The sequence below is a fragment of the Tamandua tetradactyla genome, chromosome 4 (assembly GCF_023851605.1).
Source record: "Tamandua tetradactyla isolate mTamTet1 chromosome 4, mTamTet1.pri, whole genome shotgun sequence".
In the NCBI taxonomy this organism is placed as follows: Eukaryota; Metazoa; Chordata; class Mammalia; order Pilosa; family Myrmecophagidae; genus Tamandua; species Tamandua tetradactyla.
In genome coordinates, this window is record NC_135330.1 from 21,282,871 (window position 1) to 21,308,284 (window position 25,414).

General features: G+C 37.7%; 1 protein-coding gene and 1 pseudogene across 5 annotated transcripts in view; both read right to left on the reverse strand.

Moving 5' to 3' along the window:
- Positions 1-25,414, reverse strand: part of ADCY10 (adenylate cyclase 10) — a 130,421-nt gene that overhangs the window by 31,961 nt on the left and 73,046 nt on the right. For 4 of the 5 annotated variants that reach the window (XM_077156883.1, XM_077156881.1, XM_077156884.1 and 1 more), the window contains 4 exons: positions 21,874-22,010; positions 5,324-5,452; positions 3,673-3,951; positions 3,246-3,536 (listed from right to left, as the gene is read on the reverse strand). In XM_077156883.1, the coding sequence (XP_077012998.1) occupies positions 3,246-3,536; positions 3,673-3,951; positions 5,324-5,452; positions 21,874-22,010 (836 nt within the window). The remainder of the gene's footprint in view (positions 1-3,245; positions 3,537-3,672; positions 3,952-5,323; positions 5,453-21,873; positions 22,011-25,414) is intronic. The other variant, XM_077156882.1, reaches the window with a different exon arrangement.
- LOC143680465 (etoposide-induced protein 2.4 homolog pseudogene) lies at positions 208-1,636 on the reverse strand (annotated as a pseudogene).

Below are 25,414 nucleotides of genomic sequence, written 5' to 3' on the forward strand. Positions count from 1 at the left end.
GAGCATTCAAATCAGTCCAGACACTGGGGCTGGTAAACACTAGAAAATAGCTGCAGAAAAACCTGTGGTCCTTTTAGACTAATGGTGGCATTAAAAATCCACATACTGCGGTGGGCCACGCTGGCTCAGCAGGCAGAATTCTCACCTACCATGCTGGAGATCTTGGTTCGATTCTCGGTGCCTGACCATGCAAAAAAAAAAAAAAAAAAATCCACATACTGGTGTCAGGAGATTTTGCCTTACATGCACCAGAGACAAAAACTCCAGTTTCTCAGAAAGAAAGTGATATTCAGAGGGCCCTGAGCAGACTGGGTTCAGCCTTCCCTGGGCAGGGGCAGGTGAACCGGGGCAAGATCTGCCACAGCCTCCTTCCAATCCCACGTACCCCCTAAGAATGGCAGGAGGCTCAGTGGCCTGCAGTAGCCTTCAGGTTTGGCAGACGATGGATGTGGTGAAAACTCTGCAGAGGTTGAGTTACTCAGGACAGACTGCAGACAAACTGTATTGTGGAAGAGTCGGCTGCTTAAGAAGACCACCAAGGAGAAGAGGTGCAACGGAAAAGGTATGCTTTGCCAGGGGTCTTGGCTTCATTAGCACTGATAATGAGAAAAGGACAGATGATAGTGAAGAGGCAGCCACTGACAAAGCATGAGGATTGCATTGCTGTGAGAAAAGCCAGGGGCAAACCAAACCCAAAGTAGTAAGTTCCTTTCTATATCTGACAACTGCTGGTGCATTTCAATTCCTTTATGGAACCAGAGATATTCCATATTTGAAGCAGTGAAGAGAGTAAAGAAGGACATATGCAAGAGACTAACCAGCTGGCCAGCAAGACGGGTGGGAAGGAGAGTCACAAATATCCCCTGGGTGAGGAAAAGAGCCTGCAGCAAAAGGTTGAAGAGCACGACAGCAGTGATTTTGCTGACACCAGAGAATGAGTGAGCTTTCCTCCCTGGTAACACAAATGCCAGATCAGCTATATCCTGAAACCAAATGGCATTGACAACTTTGTTAAGGACAAACAGGGGGAGCACCCAAAGAGCACTGAAAATTGACATAAGGAAGAATTCCAGCCATGACCAAACTTCTCCCTGTGGCGATGGATCACCAACAATTTGTGCTGTTACTGACTGAAGTGTGGGTATTAACACTCAATAAAACAAGAGGAGACTGAATCAGAATACTCTGCCATTCCTGCATACAGCACCAGAAATTTCTACTAACAGTATGTGGTTCATGCTCCTGCTTCAGCTCTATGCTCTGGGCTCTCCTCTGGGACAAGACACTACTTGGTTTTCACTACTACCACTCCTCTCTCTTCCTGGATTCGAATATTTAGCTTTGAGATGGTGCAAATGCCCCACCCCAGATAACATCTTTGATTCTACTGTCAAGGTGCCAGAGAAAGGTTTTGACACTTTCAGCCATCTCTTCACCACCCAAACTACCAACCACATACAAGGGAGAGAAGCACCACCAAATCGATCATTAAGAAGGGCCCAACATGGCCCCTCACCTGCTGCGGGCCACCCCACCACTGGGCGCCCTGTTGCCAGGTCCTGGCCAGCCTCTCCCAGGGCTGGGGATGGTGCGCCCTCAGTCAGCATGCTCCAGCCACACAGTGTGTGTGTGTGTGTGTGTGTGTGTGTGTTCTCATTTATCTTTTTTAAAAAGAGAGCTCAGCCAGTGTTAAGGTCCTGTTAATGATATGCTTGTACCACAGTGCAAAGCTATGTACTTCTTGATGAAATTTGAAGAATTACAAGAAAGTTGAAAGGGAGTCACCTTCTTCACTCTGATTCATATCTAACTCTGTGTCTGTGATCCTCTCCCAATCTCCTCAGCCAGTACTACTTAAAAGTCCAACTACACACTTTGGGGAGCCCAGGTGCAATGGACAGAGCATGAACTCTGGAATTGTACTGACATGGAGGTGAGTAAAATCTGTCACTAGTTCTGTGATGTCAAGTAAATGACTTAATCTTCTGGAACCACAATTTTCTCATCTGTAAAATGAAAATAACCCTCTACCTTGGAGGGCTGATTTGAGGATCCAAGGAGAATGCATGTGAAATAAAGGCTAAATATCCATTTTGTAACTTACTATGTGATAGGCACTTTACATTTATTTCTGCCCGGTTTTAAAATATAGGAGTCTGCTACTTGTAACCTCTGTGCTCCCACCAGGTTTAGCCAGAATCACTGAAGTGCTCTTGCTAAGGCAGACAATCCACTGTGTGCTTCCTGTTCACTGATGAATGAGGTATAGAACTGGGATTGCTGCTCTAGGTCTAACAGTCATCACACCTGGAGTGACGGAGACCTTGGATTCTTTTTTTTTTTTTTTTTTTTTAGCTCAGATGCAGCTTCATTCAGTGTTTTAACATGATTACTTTACAATTAGGTATTATTGTGCTGTCCATTTTTGAGTTTTTGTATCTAGTCCTGTTGCACAGTCTGTATCTCTTCAGCTCCAATTACCCATTATCTTACCCCGTTTCTACCTCCTGCTGGACTCTGTTACCAATGACATATTCCAAGTTTATTCTCGAATGTCCGTTCACATCAGTGGGACCATACAGTATTTGTCCTTTAGTTTTTGGCTGGACTCACTCAGCATAATGTTCTCTAGGTCCATCCAGAGACCTTGGATTCTTATGCCCCTTTAATCCTCTGCTGTGCTCATGTCATAGGTTTGTAATTTTCTAGTTTTGTTTCTCAGGTAGTCTTGAATCCCTGCCCTGAACCCAAGCCCTTTTTTTCCAGAGTCTTGACTTGCTAATTCTCTCCTACCTACATCCTTTTTCTGCTGGAACCTTGTTTCAAACTAGACCACGAAAACAACAATAAGCCAAGAGACACCATTCCCAGGAGGATCTTGTTCTTGCTCCCACTTTACCATGTCAGACCCCACCCCTTTTTGGTTCCAATCCCTGGTCTAAGCTGGGGTGTGTTTTTATCTTTTTAGACATTTTACTTTGAGCTCTGATCACGCTTTTGCCAGGTTCTCCATTTCCAAGCCCTCCCTGAGAATCTCAAGTGAGATTGATTCTAGTGGAATCAGGTACTTGTAGATTCCCCAACTCTTCCCTGCCCCACTGGCCTATGCTGCTGAAGTTTCAACATTCCTTGTGCCTAAGCCCTCAGGAGATTGAAACCTTCATGGTTCAGACTTTTTCCTTCTAGATCATAGTCTCCCACATTTCCCAAATGAGGATTATTAGTTAGACTAGAGGTGAGTTTACTTTGAATTTCACGGGTCTTAGCCATCTTCTTAATGGCATCCAGGTCTAAAGTGTTGAGTCGAATGTCCACTGTGAAGTGGTGATAAGGAATGAAGTCCCCACTTCTGCAGCGGTCACATTTGTGAGCATTTTCTTCTAAAAATCGGGCACATTTCAAGTGCATGGCTTTCTTCTGGTCCTTGAGCCACAGCTCATAGGCGGTTTTCTGCATCATAGGCCTGCAGAACCGAATAATGTGGCTCTCAATCACCTCACTTTCCAGTTCTCGAAGCTCTTCCTCCTCACCATGAGCTAGAGAGAAAAAGAGAGGGTGTTCAGCCAGGCAGTGGGCAACACATCAGCTCTTGCTACTTAAAATAATCAGTTCTTTGATCTAGGTGTGCCTTTAAGTAAGGAGAAACATATGTCAACACCAGGCTGTACTCACCCATCACTTCACTGGGCTTCAGAGATAGGGAGCGATAATGCACCTCAAATGAGGCTGAGTGATGCTGGAGGGCCATCCGGAGCTCCTTGCCATTCCGGAAACAATCAAAGACATTGGATTCCACTAGGGTTGCTAGAGCCTTGATCATCATCTTCATGTTCCAACAAGGGAGAATCTCAAACAACAACTCTGTAGTGAAGGTCTGGCCAATAATGGCAGCACATCTCACCAACATTTGGTGGGAAAGATTCATGCTGTCCAGCTGAACCAGAGAGATTTCTGCAGACGGAAAGCCATGCAATAAGGAACTAGTCATCTGTCTAGAACAAACACATTCTAGAATCAGGCAGTCGTCCTGATCTACAGTCTTTGTTCACAGAAATCCAGCCAAATGAGGGATTTGTTTAGTACCTACTTCACAGATAGCATTTGTGCAGGGGGGACAAAAGATGCAGATGCTATGGTCTAAAAATATGCATAGCATAGTGACCACCAAAAATAAGATCAATATCAAGGTATTCTGATTTTGTGTTAAAGGGTGCCAAAGATGTTTGAGGAAAGGAAAGTTCATTGTGGGCCCAAGTAGTCTGGAGGAGAGGGACTGCCATCCCTATCTATGTTCTCTGTCCCTGTTCTATGTCAACTTCAACTGGTCCTTCTCTATCTCCTTCACTGACTTCTCTTTGCTCTGGTCGCTCCTAGAAATTAGGCTTTTCTTTGTCTATTTGCCCCAAAGATTCATTTATTTTCATGGCATGCCTTATCACCTCTACGTTCATAATCAAGTATCAGAGAGTTCTTATTTCTATTCCCAACTTCTCATCTAAGGCCAAGTATCATTGGTCATGGCTTCCCAGACATTTTGACCAGGATGTTCTTCTATTACCTCACATGCATCAAGTACAAAATCTGAACTTCTCAACTTGCCCACAGAACACTGTGAAAGCTAGGCTAGTCCACTTTCCTACTTTAGTAGTAATTCCATGCAGAAGTCATAAATGACACTCTTTTAAAGACTGAGATTTTTGAGGTATCTCTAGGTCCTCCTTCTAAATTCTGAACATTTAAAACCCTTTCTAGATTACCTGGCAAATTGGAGCTGTAAAGTCATTTTGCTTTAAAAGAATAATAATACTTTGTGTCTGATGCTCCTTTTTTCCATGGTATGAATAGATGAATAAAAAATATGGATAAAAATTAAATAAATAATGGAGGGAATAAACAGTAAAATAAATTGGGTAAATAGAAAAAAAAAGAATAATACATCCTTGATATAAACTCCCCTTTTGTTATTTATTTTTTTATAAAAGTGTATGGCAGAAAAGTCTCACTATTACATTTCCTCCCTCATCATTTGGTTTCTGTTTCATAGAACTTTTACTATACCTCATTATTTTTTGCAATTGAAAAAAATCTTTGTTCAAATTAAACTTCAGAATATGCATGGAGGAGGAAGGTGGCTCCTAATTAGAAGTAGAAAAACCAAGCCTTGGAGCCTTCTCATTGCCTAGGTTAAAAAAAAAATAGTAAAAAAAAAAGAAAGAAGTCTTTTACTATCTTCCTTTCTCCTTTTTAAAATATAGGTATTCTTGAGAAAGCAAAAGGGGAGTCTAGGAACTGGAAAATAAATACTAGGTCAAATTTTCTTTACCTTTTAATGATGCTGGGGGTGACAAGTTTTTCAGTCTGACACCACTAGCTAGTTTACAAAGTTCTTTATTTCCTTCCTCTTTATTGAGAGTAAATAAATTTATTTCTTCTGATGGCTTAATGAAATTCTCTATAGGAAGATAAAAAGGAAGAAAGTTGGGAGTCATTATCCTATTTTATACAGTCTTATTTTCCAGTAACCTTCAAGACAGCTCTCATGTGAGAATGAGTGTGCAGAGAATGTGTGTTGGCTCACCAAAAATTCTAGTGTACCTTTTTGGAGTAAAACAGACATACGAAAATCTAAACTTTTGCAAAAACTATTTTGTCTCTTTTTTTCCCACCCAAAAAGATTGTCAATGATTATTGAAAGTCTTCCATAACACACTTAGTTTACAAAAAAAATCGATTCATAGTCAGATGATCAGGATACATCTTAGACAAGTACAGATATGTAGTAAAATATACCTGTATGCATGTTCAACACCCACACTCAGTGACAAATGTTTTATTTGCTCTAATTAGGGCATGGCTATTACAGAGTGAGAGAGAGAGAGAGAGAGAGAGAGAGAGAGAGAGAGAGAGAGAGAGAGAGAGAGAGAGAGAGAGAGAGAGAGAGAGAGAGAGAGAGAGAGAGAGAAAGAGAGAGAGAGAGAATGGTGAGGTAAGAATAGTAAACATGCAAAGTAATTTTGTCTCCTTGTACTCCAAAAAATGCAATATTTATTTACCCTCTTGTCTTTTAAGTAACACTTGGTAGCTGCAAGGCACTGTGAAAGGTGATGTGGAAATTTAAAGGCAAACACAAACCATGTTCCTAGACACAAAGATCTAGACTACCAGGCAGTAAATTAGTGCTGTGTGAGTGGGCAGGGAGAGAAAGTGTCAGAGAGCTCCCATCAATACTGTACATATTTAAGGACTTTTTATGCATCCTGTTCTGTAAAAGCTATAGAAATGGATAATGTGGGCTCTCAGGTTTCAAGAAGCTTGAAATCTATGGAAACAGATATTTAAGGAACTAATCATACCCGGGAGAGTGACTTGAGAGTTAAGAGAAAGAGTAACATGTTTGAGAACAGAGAGGAAAGGACAATTAATTCAGACTTGGTAAATTCAGGAAGGCTTCATGGAGGAGCAGGTATCTTGATTCATCCATGAGGGATGAGGGAAGTGGAGAATGAGGGGGGGAGATCAGCACAAAGGCACAGAAACCCAAAGCAATTAGTGAGTTAGGGGAATATGAGTAGACCAGTGTGGCTAATGTGTGGAGTGCTGGAGTGCTAATGTGGGAGATGTATTTGGGGAGATAGTCTGGGACCAAACTATGGAAGACATTTAACATCACGCTGTGGATTTGGACTACATTCCATAGTCAGTGGGGAACTATCATGGGTTTCTGAAGAGGGATAGTAGTAATTGAGATCCAGCTAGTTATTTTTAAGAAGGTAACACTGGAAGCAGCATAGAGGATAAGGAAGAGAATAGGAGAGGGAAGACTATGCAAGAAGCTCTAACAATGGAGTATAAAAAAAATGATGGCAGTTAGGACTAGATAAGTAGTACTGCAAGAAGAAAGGAAATATTCAGGATATTGAAGAAATAGGAGCTAGGCAAGATAGGGATGGAGGTGAGAGAGACAAGAATAATGCCATTACTCAAGCTGGGAAATACAGGAGGAAAGGAAATTTGGGAGAGAGAACAATGCATTAAGTTTTATATAGATTCAGTTTGAGGGATCTATGGGACAGCCCAATGAGCCAATGGAAATATGGGTCTGGAATTAAGAGTGAGGTTTGTGTTGGTGCGCGCGTGCACACACACACACACACACAAGCACATATGAAGGCCTGGAAATAAATGAATAAAAACAACTGGGGAGAGGGCACCAAACTAGCAAAGAAGAAGGCTAAAGATGAAACATGAAGATTGCTCCCATCAGAGGAGTGGCCCCAAGGAGAGAAGCCAAGGAACAGCTGAGGACTGATCAGTGAGCTAAGGGGATTGGGGGCAGGAACAGGAAGAGGACAGGGTCAGAAAAGCCAAGGGAGGAGCCAGGTGTGAGTATGTGTGTGTGTGGGGAGTAGGAGGAAAGGGATCAAGGATATGACTTGATCTTTACTCTTTTAAACTTCTTTTTTACTCTTTCAGGATCCAGCACAGCGAGGACCATTCATTCTTTCAATCATTCAATCAATATTAACTGACGGCCTCTAGTTACCAGGTACCATTCTAGGGTTGGAGATTGAGTGGTACACAGGCTAGTATTGTCCCTTCTCTCACAGAGCTCACATTCTAACAATGGAGAGAAACAATAAACAATAGACAAATTAACAGGATAATCTCATAATATGGTTAAGTTGTAAAAAAAATAAATAGGGTGATAGAATCTAAGGAGAAGGTACAGGGTGGGGAATATGCTTCTTTAAATAGAGATTGACAGAGAAAGTCTCTCTGAAGAGGTGGCACATGAACTAAGGGAGAGAAAGCGCCAGCTGGTGAAGCACCTGGGAGAAAGAACAGCAGATTATGGTTAAAACTATTTTGGAGTATAAGAGAAGCAGAAATGAGGCCAATGTGGCTGGAACACACTAAGAATATTTGAAAGGCCAGAGAGGGATGTCAAAGGTGGGTCCTGTAGACATTTTCTGTCCTAGCTGGAGTTTGGAATTTATTGTCAGCTCAGTGGGGGGCACTGAAGGGTTTAAAAAAACACACCCAAAGTTTTTTAAATTGTATAGTATAATATATATACAAAGCAAAGAGAGAACAGAGGCAATAATTTTCAAAGCACACTTCAACAAGTAGTTAAAGAAATACCCCAGAGGTTGTCATGGGCTATTATTCCATCATTTCAGGTTTGTCCTAGCTGCTCCAAAACACTGGAGGCTAGAAGGAATATTAATACAGTGATACAGCAGCCATATTTGTTTGTTAAACACCTTTTCTCTGTTATACTTTCTCCTTCTTCTTTAATCCTTCTCCCAATCTATAGGAATCTTTGGGCAATGCCTGTTCTGACTTTTTCATATTGAGAAGGGGTGTCCACACTAAAGGATATAGAGATTTAATTAATTGATAATCCTGGAGAAGCTGGTCCCTCTGAGCTTCAGGATTTACCTGCCCTAGGAAACCTCTGGGAATTATATGTTCCAGGAAGGCAAACCTAGTGCATGAAACCTTTATAGTGTCTCAGTTTGAGCCCTAGGTATTCTCAAGAGTTAATGGGAGTGATGTTGATTGGGGTTTAGCAAACTATGGCAATTAGCACTATCTAACCAAAGCTTCAGAGCATAAAAGCAGCCTCCAGAATAGCCTCTTGACTCCATTTGATATCTCTTAGCCACTGACAGCCTTATTTTATTATACTCTTTCCCCCCTTTTGGTCAGGAAGGCATCACTGAAGGGTTTTTAGTAGAGGAGAGAAGTGATTGTTTTTAAAGAGCTCATAAGAGACACTGAATAAATGTTTGCTGAATGAATAAATAAAATGTAGGAATAACATTGCTCTGGAGTATTTATATTTATATAATACATATTTAAAAATATATTAGCCAATAATATATCATTGTAATAGATTTATTTAGTCTAAAAGTAATGATGATAGCAGTCAGTCTATTTAATGATCCTTTACCATCCTTAAATACTAATTTGGTCAGGAAAGGCCTTTTCTAATGGGTTTTAATCCTGAACATCCAGAAAGGAGAGGATGGGGGAAGGTCTCTAGGTTTTCTAGCTGCTTTTAGAAAGCTAAAGGTTATAAATTAAAACCACAATGAGATGGTATTTCACACCCATTAGGATGGCAATTTTTAAACAATGGAAGCTAAGAAGTGTTGGAGAGGAGATAGAGAAATTGAAATCCTTATCCACTGCTGGGGAGAAGGTAAAATGGTGCAGCCATTGTGGAAAACAGTCTGAGCGTTCCTTAGAAAGTTAATCATAGAATTACCATAGGTGGGGTTCTGAGGTATATACCCCCAAAATTGAAAGCGAGGACTCAAATAGACACTTGTACATTAATGTTCCTAGCAGCATTATTCACAGTGGCCAAAAGTTAGAAACAACCCAGGTGTCCAGCAACAGATGAATGAATAAATGAAATGTGGTGTACACATACAATGGAATATTATTCGGCCATAAGAAGGAATGAAGTTCTGATACAACGTGGATGAACCTCAAAAACATTATGCTAAGTGAAATAAGTCAGAGACAAAGGACAAATATTATATGAATTCTACTTATATTAAATACTTAGCATAAGCAAATTCAAAGATAAAGAGGAGATTAGAGTTACCTGGGAACTGGGGAAGGGGCATAGGGAGTTATCACTTAATGGGTAGGGAGTTTCTGCTTTGGTTGATGAAAATGTTGTAGTAAAGGGAGGTGATGACAGTAATAAAACAATGTAAAACTAATTAATGACATTGAAACTGTTAAAATGACAGATTTTATAGTATATATGTGTCACCATAACAAAAAAAAGCTTATGACTCACATATACCTTTAAAAATATTCTTAACGTTGACCCTATTCTTCTCTCAACAACTCTGTGTCTCATGTCGTCCCTGGATGTGACCGTGTTGACTATACAGTCCTATAGTAATGTTATTGTGCGTGGAGTGAGAAGCAGCAGATGCAGTTGCACATCACAGCACAGTTCATGGAGGGATCGGCAACATCCAAGCCTCAGTCATTTCCTCAGGAAATGGGGGATTTTCAGGAAACAAGAGGCATCTTTTGTGAATTTTCTTCACTGTCACCTACTACCTTTTGTACAGAAACAACCAGTATATGAAGGCAACTTTACTACATCATTTTCACCTCAACAGGCAATGAATTTCCATCCTTAAATTTAGTCTCAGAGGAAGTTGTGATGCTGCAAGTTTAGTAATGTTAATGTGCAAAGCACTTCACATTATCACTTATTTGGGACACACACACACACACACACACACACACACACACACCAAAAAACCCAAAGAGTCTTCCACTTCCAGGAAGATGGAGTAACATGTTCTTCCCTAATCCTCAAATAAGTACATCAAAAAACCCTGAGCATTATATATAAAACAAATTTAAAAGACTAAAGATGCAGAAAAGAGGCAGACTGACTAGGGACCTTAGGACCCAAGGAGCAACAGGGCTGAATTTCCTGGTTTTTTGTTTTGTTTTCTTTTGGTGGTTGTTTTGCCTTATATATTCTAGACTTGGAACCCAAGAAGCTAGCAACTGGGAACTAGCAAGGGGTGCAGACAAAAAAATCCCAACAAAAGCCTGCTTTCTGTAGTCGCAGGACCAGGAAAGGGACAGCCCAGCAAGATAGAAAGCTTTCAGACAATAACCACTCTACTCCAGTCATAAACCACAAAAACAATTTAAAAATAAATTTTAAAACTCAGCAATGGCTGAGGGGAGAGCCTAGACTTCCATCAGCATCAGGCTGTAAGGAAGCACCTCCATTCCTCTCCCATCCTGCCAAGGTAGTTTAAGAGAAGACTGAGTAGAGAGTCAGGATTTTCATTCCTGTTGGGCAGTAACAAGGTGCCTCTCTCACTCTCCACTGGGATAGTGTCAGATGAGACCTAGTAGAGTGTCAGGACTTTCAGCACCACCAACCAATCACCCTTCATGGTGTCAGTAGAGGCAATGTAAGAGCAGTAATAAGGCACTCTACTCCCAGGCAGGGTGCAACCAGTAGAGACATGGCCAGGAGCTAGAACTCCCATCCATGCCATACAGTGATGAGAAATACTCTTGAGTGTCATCCGAGGCTGAGAAGGGAATCTGGACTTCTACTCCACCTGGAAGCAATGAGGTAGCACCACTTCTTTTACCCTGCCAGTTAAAACAAGCTAAAACAGGTTTAAATAAAACCCAGGTCTCACTGATAATTAAAAAGTATTGGTAGAAAAAACGAAACTGAACAGGTTGGGGTTAAAGCAATTCAGAACATAGGGGTAAGGAAGACAGTGTCTATATTTTAGAACTGCACATACTCTTTGAGACCAGTGGAAGAAAGGTTTATTTGATCTGGAATTGAGATTAGATTATGCACTAATTCAACTTATTTGTATAGCTCATGTGAACAATTGAAACATAGGAAGCACAGAATAAGAAAGAGGTCTTTTAATCCTGTATAGATTATTGTAATGCCTGGAAATATCCTAGAGCATATTTGCACTTAATGAAAAAGTTTTGGCAAAGTCCCCTGAGGGAGGGGAGAAAGACTATGGAGCTATTAAACCTTACCATCAGGGAATCCCCTGATACTGTGTCAAACTTTAGGGATATCCAAATCAATAGGCCATGCCCTCGATCACAAGTCTTACTCTGGTGAAGTTTATGTAGGTAGCGGCGAAGCTTAGACTACCTATAGGCAGGCCTAAGAGTTACTTCTGGAGGACCTCTGTTGCTGCTCAGATGTGGCCTCAGTCTCTCTAAGCCCAACTCTGCAAGTGAAATCATTGCCTTCCCCCCACGTGGGTACATAGTCCGGGAATCGAACCCAGGTCTCCCGCATGGAAGGCAGCCATTCTAACCACTCTAACCATGCTAATACTTTTCAATTATCTGTTCAACACACTCTGGGATGTATCTGGGCATTACATTAAGCTATACAAAATTACAAGCCCTCATTCCCAATCTCAGCAAAGTAACAGAGAATCTCAGTAAAGAAATGGAAGCTGTGAAGAAGAACTAAGTGGAAATTTTAGAACTAAAGAATACAATAATCAAAATTTAAAACTAAATGGATGGGCTCAACAGCAGAATAGAGAGGACAGAAGAAAGAATCAGTGAACTTGAAGATTAAAAAAAAGCAATGGAAATCATTCAAACTGAACAATATAGAGAAAATAGGCTGAACAGAAAAATGAACAGGCTTTCAAGGACCTGGTGCTACCACTGAAAATCTAACATTTCTGTCACTGGAGTCCCTGAAGGAGAGGAGAAAGAAGGCAGAATAATAATAAAAAAATACTCAAAGAAATAAAGACTGAAAACTTCACAAACTTAGCAAAAGTTATAAAACAGATTCTAAGAAAAGATGTAAGACAAATTCAAGGTGAGTGAAACACAAATATGGTATACCCTAAGAAATCCACAACAAGAACATCAAAATGAAACTTTGGGAATTTAGTTTTAGGAAAAAGAAAAATTCTTGAAATCAGTGAGAGAGAAATGACACTTCACCTATGGGGAACAAAACTAAATTAGGAAGACAATGGATTTCTCATCAGAAACCACAGAGGTCAGAAGGAGATGACATGATATTTTTCAAAAGCTAAGAGGAAAAAACTGTCAACCCAGAATCCTATAACCAGCAAAAAATATCCATCAGGAATAAAGAGGAAATCAAGAGATTCTCAGATGAAGAGCAATTAAGAAAATAAGTAACTAGCAGACCTACCATAAAATAATGATTAAAGGAGTTTGTATAAATAGAAAGGAAATGATAGAAGAAGGAAAACTGGAACATCAGAATGAAGAATGAACACAATAATAAAAAATATGGGTAAATACAATAAACTTTCCTTCTCCTCTTTCGTTTTCTAAATTATGTTTTATGATTGAAGCTAAATTACAACAACCATTTGATATGATTCTAAACCTATGGAGAGGCACTATTTAAGACAATTATAAACAGGGAGGGTAAAGGGACATAAAGAGAGAGAAAGTTCCTATACTTTATTCAAACTGGTAAAATGACAATGCACTAAGGCATGAGTTATGTATATAATGTAATACCTAAAACAAACCTAAAGAAAGTGATATAAAGAGATACACTTAAAAGGATTATAGATTAATCAAAACAGAATTCTAAGAAATATTCAAGTAGCCCACCAAAAAGGCGAAAAATGAAAACAGAGACAATAAAAACAGAACAGACAGAAAACAATAAATAAAATGTTAGCTCTAAAATATCACTAATTACTTGAAATGTAAACGTCTAGACCTACCAATTAAAAGAGAAATTGGCAGAGTGGATTAAAAAACAACTCAACTATATACTGTCTTTAAGAAATTCACTTCAAATATATAAATGTAAGATGGTTAAAAGTAAAACGATGGAAAAAAGATATATTATGCAAACATTAATCAAAGAAAGCAGGACCCCTACCTTATACCATATGTGCTGGTTCGAACAGATGTATGTACCCCAGAAAAGCCATGTTTTAATCCTAATTCCATTTTGTAAAGACAGCCATTTCTTCTAATCCCTATTCAGTACTGTATATTGGAAACTTTAATTAGATTATCTCCTTGGAGATATGACTCAATCAAGTGTGGGTATTAAAGTTGATTAGATGGAGACATGTCTCCACCCATTCCAGGTGGGTCTTGATTATGTTACTGGAATCCATTTAGAAAGAGGAAGCATTTTGGAGAAAGCTTCAGAACACTGCAGAACCACGAAGCACAGAGTCCACCAGGCAGCAACTTTTGGAAATGAAGAAGGAAAACGCCTCCCAGGAGTTTCATGAAACAAGAGACCTGGAGAGAAAACCAGCAGATGCCAGTTCATCACGTGTCTTTCCAGATGAGAGAGAAACCCTAACCATGTCTGTCATGTGTCTTTCCACTTGTGAGAGAAACCCTGAGCTTCATCAGCCTTCTTGAATCAAGGTATCTTTCCCTAGATGCTTAAGATTGGACATTTCTACAGACTTGCTTTAACTGGGACATTTTCTCAGCCTTAGAATTGTAAACTAGCAACTTATTAAATTCCCCTTTTTAAAAGCCATTCCATTTCTGGTATATTCTGGCAGCTAGCAAACTAGAACACCATATATAAAATACAACTCAAAATGGATCAACAACCTAAATTTAAGTCTTAGAAGAAAACATAGTGGAAAATCTACAGGATCCTATATTAGGCAATGAATTCTTAGAACTGACATCAAAAGCATGAAGAACCAAACAAAAATAGATAAATTGGACTTCATCAAAATTAAAAACCTTCACACATCAAAGGACATTTTCAAGACAGTGAAAAGGCAATTTACAGAATGGGAGAAAAGACTTGGAAATTATAAATCTGATAAGGGTTTAATATCCAGAATACATAAAGAACTCCTGCAACTACACAAAAAGAACCCCATTAATGATGGGACAAGGACTTGACATTTTTCCAAATAAGATATACAAATGACCAATAAACATGAAAAGATGCTCAACAACATTAGCCAATATGGAAATGCAAATCAAAACCATAATGAGATACTACTGCACACCCACAATATTTTTTAAAAAAGGAAAAAAAACTGTTAATGAGAATGCAGAGAAACAGGAATCATGTACATTGCTGGTGGGGATGTAAAAAGGTGACTGCTTCAAACTTTATGAAGCAAAAACTGACAGTAATTGAAAGAAGAAATAGACAGATCCTCAATGATAGCTGGAAACTAGCAACTGAGAGGACAGCTAGAAAATCAGCCAGGATAGAAGAATTCAACAGCCCTATCAGCCAACAGGACCTAAATGACATTTATAGAACACTTTACAAAAAAAGCAGAATGCAGATTGTTTTCCAATGCATTTGTGACAATTACCAAGATAGCTCATATCCTGAGTCATAAAGCAACTCCAACAAATTTTAAAGAATTGAAATCATAAAGTATGTTCTCCAAATACAATGTATTTAAACTAGAAATAAAAAGCAGAATGATAACAAGAATATCTCCAGACACTTGGAAACTAAACAGTACACTTTCATATAACCCATGGCCGATGAGGAAATCTCACATGAAATTTAAAAAAATACATTGAACTGAATTAAAATGAAAATGCAACATATCAAAATTTTTGAGATACAGCTAAAGCAGTACTACGGAGAGGAAAAAATTATAGCACCAAATGCATATATCAGAAAGAAAACATGTGTCAAATCAATAATCTAAGCTTCCATCTCAAAGAAGAGCAAAATAAATGCAAAGCAAGCAGAAGTAAGGCAATAATAAAGAAAAGAATACATATCAATGAAATTTATATCAGAAAAGCAAAAGGGAACATCAGTGAAACACAGATCTTCTTTGAAAAGATCAATAAAACTGATGAATCTCTAGCAAGACAAAGAAAGTACAAATTACCAATATCAGGAATGAAACAGATAGCACTGCAGACCTTGCAGACATCGAATAATACCATATATGAAATGGACCAATTCCTTGAAAAACATAAATTACCACAACTCATCCAATATAAAATGGATAATTGAATTTGTAATTTTAAAATGCTCAAAAAAGAAATATCCAGGACCAGATGGTTTCACTGGAGAATTCTGTCAAATATTTAAGAAGTAACTCTAATTCAATACAATCTCTTCCAGAAAATAGAAGAGGAAGGATATTTTCCAATTCATCTTATGAAGCTAGTGTTACCCTGATGCCCAAACCAGGCAAAGTACAAAAAAGAGAAAGATACAGAACAGTATGTCTCAGAATATACATGCAAAAATCCCTAACACAATATTAGCAAGAAGAATTCAGCAATATATACAAATAATTATATAAATGAGAGTGGAGTTTATTCCAGGGATGCAAGGCTGCTTAAACATTTGGAAAATCAATGACTGTAATCCTCCATATTAACAGGATAAAGAAAAAAAAAAATCACATAAGCAGAGGAATCAGTGCAGAAAATCATTTGATGAAATTCAACACCCATTCATGCTAAAAACTCTCAGACATAGGAATGGAGGGGAACTTTCTCACCTTCAGAAAGAGTATTTACAAAGAGCATTTACCAGTAAGTATAACATTATACTTACTGGTAAAAGATTGAATGCTTTTAAGATTAGGAACAAGGAAAATGGTAGTCTTACCACTTTATTCAACTTAATGTTGAAAGTTCTAGTCAGTATAATAGGCAAGAAAGTAAAATAAAAGGCATACAGATTAGAAAAGAAGTAATAAAACTGTCCCCACGTGCAGATGGCATGATATTCTACATAGAAAATCCCAAGGAATCTATAAAATAGAAAAAACTCCTAAAAATAATGAGTTCGGCAGGGCTGCAGGAATGAGATAAACATACAAAAATCAATTGCATTTCTATATGCTAGCAATAAAAATGTGGACACCAAAAGTAAAAATAAATTACCATTTACAATCCTTCAAATAACGGAAATATTTAAGTGTAAATCTAGCTAAACATGTAGAGGACTTGTATGCTGAAAATTATAAAACTAATGAAATAAACAGCATCAAAATAAATGGAGAGGCATACCATGTTTATGGATTGAAGACTCAGTACAGTAAAGATGTCAATTCTTTCCAAATTGGTATATAACACAATTGACACATATTTTTGCTATTCTTATCAAATTCCTGCAAGGCCTTTTGTAGATATAGCTAAAATCATTCTAAAATGTATATGGAGAGGCAAAAAAAGTAAAATAGCTGAGACAATTTTTAAAAGGAAGACCAAAGTGGGAGGAATCAGTCTACTTGATTTCGGGACTTATTATATAGCTATAGTAATCAAGACTGTGTGATTTTGGCAGGAAGTATAGAGACATGAGCAACTGAACAGAATAGGGAACCCAGAAACCAGAAATACACCCACACATGTATGCCCAGTTGATTTTTGAAAAAGGTGCAAAAGCAAATCAATGCTGGAAATACAGCCTTTTCAACAAATGGTTCTGGTGTATTTAGACATCCATGGACAAAAACAAACAGAAAACCTCTACATAAGTCTCATGTCTTATAAAAACATTAACTCAAAATATATTACAAACTTAAATCTAAAAATGTAAAATTATAAAACTTAGAAAAACATGTAGGGCTTAGACTTGATTCCAAAAGCATGATCCATAAAATAAAAACTTTATAAACTGAATTTTATCAACACTTCAAAGCTTTTGTGAAAGACCCTAGGAAGAGAATGAAAAGACAGGCTACAGAGTGGGAGAAAGTATTTGCAAATCACATATCTGACAAAGGATGAGTATCTAGAATATGTAAGAACTCTCAAAACAGCAAACACAACAAAACAAATCCAATTAAAAATGAGCAAAAAGCATGAAGGGATACTTTAGTGAAGAAGATATATAGATGTTAGCCATTAGAGAAATGCAAATTAGAAACACAATGAGATATCACTATCACTATAGACCTATCAGAATAGCTAAAATAAAAAACAGTGATGATGTCAAATGCTGACAAAGATGTCAGAAAATCCTGGATGACTCATACACTGCTAGTGGGAATGTAAAATGGTTCAACCACTTAGTAAATAGTTTGGTTGTTTTGTTAAAAACTAGACAGGCTGATACTATATAGCCCAGCAAAAGTACTTCTAGACATTTATTCCAGAGAAATAAAAACTTATCTTAATACAAAAACCTGTACATAAATGTTTATAGCAGCTTTATTTGTAATACAAAAAAAATCATAAACAACCCAGTTATTCTTCAACAGATGAATTAAACAACCTTTGGTACACCATGAAATACATATACCATGGAATATGTATACCATGGAATACTGTTTGGCAACAAATAAGAATGAACCATTGATACATGAAACAACTTGGATAACCTGAGGTGAGTTATGCTGAGTGAAGAAAGTCAATCCCAAAAGGTTATATACTGTATTATTCTGTTTATATATATATTCTGAAATGAGAAAATCATAGCAATGGAAAACGGGTTACTGACTGCCAAGGGTTAAAGAGGAGGTGGAGTTGGGAGGGAATTGGGTGTGGCTATAAAAGGGCAACATGAGGGAGCTTTGTGGTGATAGAAATGCTCGGTGTCTTGACTGTATTAATGTCAGTATCCTAGCTCTGCATGTTACCACTGGGGAAAACTGAAGAAAGGGTATAAAGGATTACAGGTACATTGGATTACAATAATATTCTGTATTATTTTTTACTACTGCATGCAAATTTATAATTCTCTTAAAAATAAAAGCTTAATTTTTTAAAATGAGGCAAAAAAGTGAATATTATTGTATCTAGTCACTTTATATTCCTGTAGGTATAACCTACTGTGGTGTCAGATACAGAGAAGGGGCTTGGTAGATGTCTGTTAAATTAATAATCAAAAGGGATTTGTGTTCATTTGCCTGCATTTTATAGCTGAGTACCTGAGAGCCCTATGAAGTCTGTGACTACTCCCAAAATATCAAGAATTAAATGGCATATGTGACACTTGAACTTGAGACCCCTGACTTCAAGGCCAACATTTTCTTTTCCTTTTTTTTGCTTTTCTTTTACATTTTTTTACCCCTAGGATTATGTTAATTAACAGAACATCATTTATATACTTTCTTGGCTTCTCTTTTGATGTTTCTTTTTGTTGACATTGAAATTCTGTCCATAGCTGTTTATATGCATTTCCAGAGGCACATCAGAGTAAAACAGCATAATTAACAGGGAAATTTGGTTATTTTGTGAAATTTAATATTTTCTAAGAATAAAACTATCCTAACACTATAGTGTTGTCTAATATCATGCAGATCAGTATCAGACATATCATGGACAGGGAGAACACTTAATTTTTAGGAATTTTATATAATCTCTAAATATTTATATGAACAATATTTCACCAAAACAGGTTTAACTATCAGAAGGTTAGAAAATCCCTGTTAATTTGACATTTCCCACACAACTCATAATATATTAAATGAACTTGGCTATTTCTACCACCTCTCTTTTTACAAGGTGAAAAGAACAAATCTTTTCTAATAGTTTGAAATAAAAGTTACCCTTAAGGGTTTGATTTTGAGAAGGCAGATGTCAAAAGTTGTCAGATTTGAATATTAGGCTAAACATAAAATGGGTTGCTGTGAAACAATATTTGGCTCCTTTTTAAATTAAACTGACAATAAAAGAGTAAAATTGGAGTTAAGATGATTGTAAAGCAATACTGTCTTCTTTTTTTTTACAGTTACAATAATATCTTTTTAAATTTATTTTTAATCCATATGTTTACTCATCTGTCCATACCACAGATAAAAGGAGCATCAGACACAAGATTTTCACAATCACACAGTCACATTACGAATGCTATATCATTATACAATCATCTTCAAGAAACATGGCTACTGGAACACAGCTCTACAGTTTTAGGCACTTTCCTTTAGCCTCTCTAATACACCTTAAACTAAAAAGGAATATCTATATGATGTGTAAGAATAAACTCCAGGATAATCTCTCAACTCTGTTTGAAATGTTTCAGCCACTGACACTTTATTTTGTCTCATTTCTCTCTTTCCCCTTTCGGTCGAGAAGATTTTCTCAATCCCTCGATGCTGAGTCCCAGTTCATTCTAGGAATTCTGTCCCATGTTGCCATTTACATGCCTGGGAGTCATGTCCCACATAGAAAGGAGGAGGATGGTGAGTTTGCTTGCCGTGTTGACTGAGAGAGAGATATGCCATATCTGAGTAACAAAAGAGGTTCTCTGAGGGTAAGTCAGGCCTAATTTTAAGTAGGCTTTATCTATCCTTTGTGGGGATAAGTTCCATATGAACAAACCCCAAGATTGAGGGCTCGGCCTATTGATTTGGTTGTCCCTACTGCTTGTGAGAATATCAGGAATTCTCCAAATGGGGGAATTGAATTTTCCCCCTTTCTCACCATTCCCCGAAGGGGACTTTGCAAAAATTTTTTTATTCACTGTTCAAATCACTCTGGGATTTATCAGGGCATCATTCTGAACAAACCTACAAAATCTCATGCCCTATTCAAGGTTTCATGTACTTATGGTGTTCAATTAATCTGTCCATATAAGTTATATTAGGAAATGCACTAATCAAGATATAAATTTTGTACCAAATAAACATTTTCTGCTTTAGTCTCACACATAAGTTTTAAAATATGAATTACCATCTATTTTCAACACCCTGAAATATTGATATTCCTTTGTTCTTCCTCATGCAAAAACATTTTTTAATTTGTACATTTAGTCACTATCATTGTACACCCTAGGCATTCCTAGATTATGCCATCTCAGTCTTTATTGTCTGTCTTGCCTTCTGATTTCGTCTGTGCCCCCAGCCCTCCTCCCTCTATCATTCTCGCATTCAGCCTCTTTCAGTGTACTGACATTATTGTGCTACATTTAGGTAGTATTGTTCTGTACATTTCTGAATTTTTACAATCAGTCCTGTTGTACAGTCTGTATCCCTTCAGCTCCAATTACCCAAAATCTACTCTATTTCTATCTCTTGATGGCCTCTGTTCTTATCTGAAATTCTCCAAGTTCATTCGTTAATGTTAGTTCATATCAGTGAGACCATACAGTATTTGTCCTTTTGTTTCTGGCTATTCTCACTCAGCATAACGTCCTCAAGGTCCATCCATGTTATATGCTTTATGACTTTATTCTGTCTTACAGCTGCGTAATATTCCATCGTATGTATATACCACAGCTTGTTTAGCCACTCCTCTGTTGATGGACATTTGGGCTGTTTCCATCTCTTGGCAATTGTAAATAATGCTGCTATAAACAATGGTGTGCAAATGTCCATTTGTATTCTTGCCCTCATGTCCTCTGAACAGATACCTAGTAATGGTATTGCTGGATCATATGGCAATTCTATACTTAGCTTCCTGAGGAACTGCCAAACTGCCTTCCACAGCAGTTGTACCATTTGAGATTCCCACCAACAGTGGATAAGTGTGCCTCTTTCTCCACATCCTCTTCAGCACTTGTCATTTTCTGTTTTATTGATAATGGCCATTCTGGTGGGTATCTCATTGTGGTTTTAATCTGCATTTCCCTAATAGCCAGAAAAGTTGAGTATTTTCTTAATACTCTCTCCTTTCATGGGAGAAATATCTCTTCAACCTACACAGATCTCCTTTATGTCAAGATATTTTATTTCATTCTTTTAAAATTTGCTTTTGCTAGCATGATATTTTCTCATGAGTGCTAACTCCTGAAACAAGTGGTATATCCATCACAAACATTTCCTTATCCTTCATGTTATCTTTAATCATCTGTTATTGCTTCCATCCTTGCCCTATTCTCCAATCCTCTCCCTTCACTAAAATTATTTTCCTAAAAGCTCCAGGGGCCCCCTTGCTGCCATCACCTCAAACTTCATCATTCTTTTTTTTTTTTTTTTTACATGGGCAGGCACCGGGAATCGAACCCCGGTCCTCTGGTATGGCAGGCAAGCATCCTTGCCTGCTGAGCCATCGTGGCCCGCCTTTCATCATTCTTTACATATACGTAGCATGGGACCCTGTTGACAATTCACTTTGAGCCAGTAACTTTATCTCTGGAAAAAAAAGGAGTTTTTTTTTCAAGATAACATCTAAATCCCCTTCAGTTCTGAAATTGTGCATTTTAAGCTTTCTCAGTGTTCCCTCGTGTCACAGGTATATTCATTCTTTAGCCCAGTCTAGTGAGCCACAGGCAACGTTAAGTTCTGTTAAATCTGGACTATCAAATCCAATATTCCTTGTCTTCCCCAAACCCTCTGATCCCATAATAAGCAATCAATGGAATGCCCATACTTGCCACCTTCTCTGCATAAGGACTTAATTATGCAAAAGGACAGAGTGAGAAAGAACTGTTATGATGGGACTTACTGAACATGCTATTCCAGTTCACATTTGTCTTCTCTTCAGTCTCCTTTGGATGGAAAATGAGTACTTTGTGATGGTCAAGGTTTTTTAGCAATTCTTCACAGTAAAATGGAATCCCACAGCTCCCCTCCACCAGGTACCTGTAGTTAAAACAAGGCAACCTATATATATATATACTGAAGAACCATTTATTAGGAAAGAAGAATATTTCAGTGTTTTCAATCACTTGAAAATAAACCCCTCATTTTCCAATATTTTTTAACTCCCTTGTACTTGTTCCTTAGCTTCAGTGTTCTTATTTGTACGAACCACCTTGATGAACAAAGGAAGGGCCATGATAAATGAATAACAACCACAAGTCATGAGGCTTTATTCCATTAAAGCTGATGCACAACCAAATACATCTAAGGGGCAAAACCTTCCCCAACCCATCTTCATCTTTTTTTGCCACACTATTCCATCTTTGTTTTTTCTCTTACTATTTTTCTTTCCCACCTTACATTTCTGTGTTCCAAACATGCTTACTTTGTTTTCCTTTTCTTCCAACACTTTCACTGATCAACCAAAACCAACACAAGAGGGGACAAGGGCCATACGGATGCTATAGGGTCATAGCAAAAATCAAAGGCAGCCTAGTCACAGAGTGAAACAGGGAAAGTTATAAACTCACAGAGAATATAATTAGGATTAGAGTTGTTGTCACGCTGTCTCATCTTCCCTAGGTTTGGTTCTCATCAAAGCTTATAAGAATCTAATTATTACTTTTTTTCTAGGATGGAGAAGGGGTAATGCTGCTCAAAGAGAAGCCAGCTAGGCTTCTTGACCTAGAGCTCAAAATTTTAATACTGTGGCAAAATAGGACTCTACTGCCCTAAAAGGTGAGAATAATATAATGACGGCTACTCCCTTAATAAAAAGTGAGGATTTGGGAGAGCAGAGAGGAGATGATTTTGGAAAGAGTAATGACTGTTGTGAATTCCACCTTAGATGAGTTGTGGTAGTGGTGGTGGTGGTGGGATGTTTTCCCCCATCTCAAGCATAGTGAGAGAGGAATTGAGAAGCTTGGAACATGGAAAAAAAAAAATGTCTACATGAAAAGTTTGAAGCTGAATGTGGCAACAGGATCCAGGGCTGCCTTTGGGAATAATTATACTCAACCAACAGCAGGTCAAAAAAAGAATTTGTTTTCCTAGGAGGAGAAAACAAAGGAGGGGAGTCAGCCTGGAGTCATACTACTTTGTTTTGTTTACGTCTCCTAGCTTTATTTTATTATATAGTAGTCCCCCATTTTTTCCTACACCAATGATTTGCTCAGAAACTGGGTCATTTGTCTTATAGGATATCCCACACTTTTTTATTTGGCTGATTGCTTCCTCATGGTATTGTTTAACTTGTCTACTCTCCCTTGTATTTCTTATAAAGTGTTAGTTAGATTTAGAATCTTGATTAGACTTGGATAAATTTTTGGCTAGACTATTTCAAAATTGGTGTCAAATTCTTCCTATAGCATCCTATCAGGAGAAATGTGATGTATGCTTGTTTCACTTTTAGTGTTCAGGTGGAGCCTGTCTGAGCCCTTCATTATGAAGGTTCCCAAACAACCTTTCATCTAATGATTTAAGCATCACTGATATTCATTGCACAGATCTACTATTTTGCTAGGGACTGCAAAATGGTAATTTCCTAATTCTAACACTTAGTTTGCACTTATTAGCCAGAATTTTGCTATAAAGAACTTTCCCTCATCAACTCTTTTGCTAACTTGAAATACAGAACATACAGGAAAGGAGAAGTATACACTTGATTCTTTTCCTGTATTTATCAATTTCAGAGACATGAATTGATATCCTAACAACCTCCACTAGTGACCAATAAAGTGTGTGTATGTGTTCTTAGCATCATTATGAATTCATACATTTTAAAAATATATATGATGTGCTTTAATCCATTGCAGCCATCATTCTCTTTGATGCTGAGATTTTCTGATCTTAGATCAGTGGGAGTCCCTTCAAATGCAATTAATTGAGATATAATTCATGTACGATATCACTCACAATTTAAAGTGTACAATTCAGTGGCTTTTATTATATTCATAGAATTGCTCAAATATCACCATAATCCATTTTAGAGCACTTCCCTCAGCCCCAAAATAAATTCCGTGCAGATCAGCAGTTATCCCATATTGCCCACCAATCCCCACCCCAGTACCTGGCAACCACTAATCTAGTTTTTCTCTCTATGGATTTGCCTGTTCTGGACATTTAATATAGAAGGAATCATACAATGTGTGGTTGTGGTAGATTGGATTATGTACCTCAATTTAGACATGTTCTTAATCTTAATCTGCATTTCTGTGGGTGTGAATCAATTGCAAATAGGATTTTTGAAGACACTATTTTAGTTAAGGTGTGTCCCAACTGAATGAGGGATGGTCTTAATGCAGATCATTGGAGTACTTTATAAGAAGAAATTCAGACATAGAAAGAGAAAGCCATGGGGAGGAGCCAGAAGCTATTATGAATAACGCTGCTGTGAACATTAATGTACAAGTTTTGTGTGGACGTATGTTTTTATTTCTCTTGAGTGCATGCCCAGGATCAGGATTGCTGGGTCATACAGCAATTTCATGTTTAGTATTTGTGGACCCACCAAAGTGGTTTCAAAGCAGCTGCCCATTTCTACATTCATAGTGTCTATTTTTTACACTAGCAATGTATGGAGGGTTCCAGTTCTCCAAAAATTATTATCCTCTGCCTCCCTCCTTATAGCCTCTCAAAAATTATTATTTTTCCCTTTTGTTATAGCCATCCTAGTGAATGTGAAGTGGATCTCACTGACATCCTATTAGCCTTTGACAGTTTACTTGCTTTCTGATACTATCAGATATTCCAAGATCATCATATGCATTTCCTTTCCTTATACACAGAATTAGCCATTTCTCCAAGGAGCCCCAATTCCTTTTAGTGGGATATGGTGTTTAGAAGCTCTTATTTGGTATGCAGTGATGCTGTTTAGAGACTATTAATGAATGCTAATTGCTCTGGAATTGTTATTGCTTAAAGGTTTTTTAGTTAAAATATCCAGAAACTACTTACTGGACACTGGATGGATGGAGATGAACATTTGAATTGTTTCCAGACTTTTACTAATACAAATAATATGCTCACTAAAAACTGTGCATATGACATTTCGTATTTTTGCCAATCTATCCTTGGGACAGATTCTTAAAATAGGCATAGACACATCTATACCCTTTTTTAGATAAAATAGCATGTTATACATACCACATACTGTGCTGCACCTGTTTTTTTCCACACAACAATGTATCTTTGTCATCCTTCCATAAAATTTCCTTCTCATTTCTTTTTACTACACAGTGGTCCGTTGTACAGCTGCATTATAGTTTAGTTAACCTAGCCCCTTTGAAATGGACGTTTGAATTATTTCCAGCCTTTTACTAATACAAATAATGGCCCAATAAGACTTCATGTATATATCGTTTCATATTTTTGCCAATGTCTTCTTGAGAAAAATTCCTAGACTA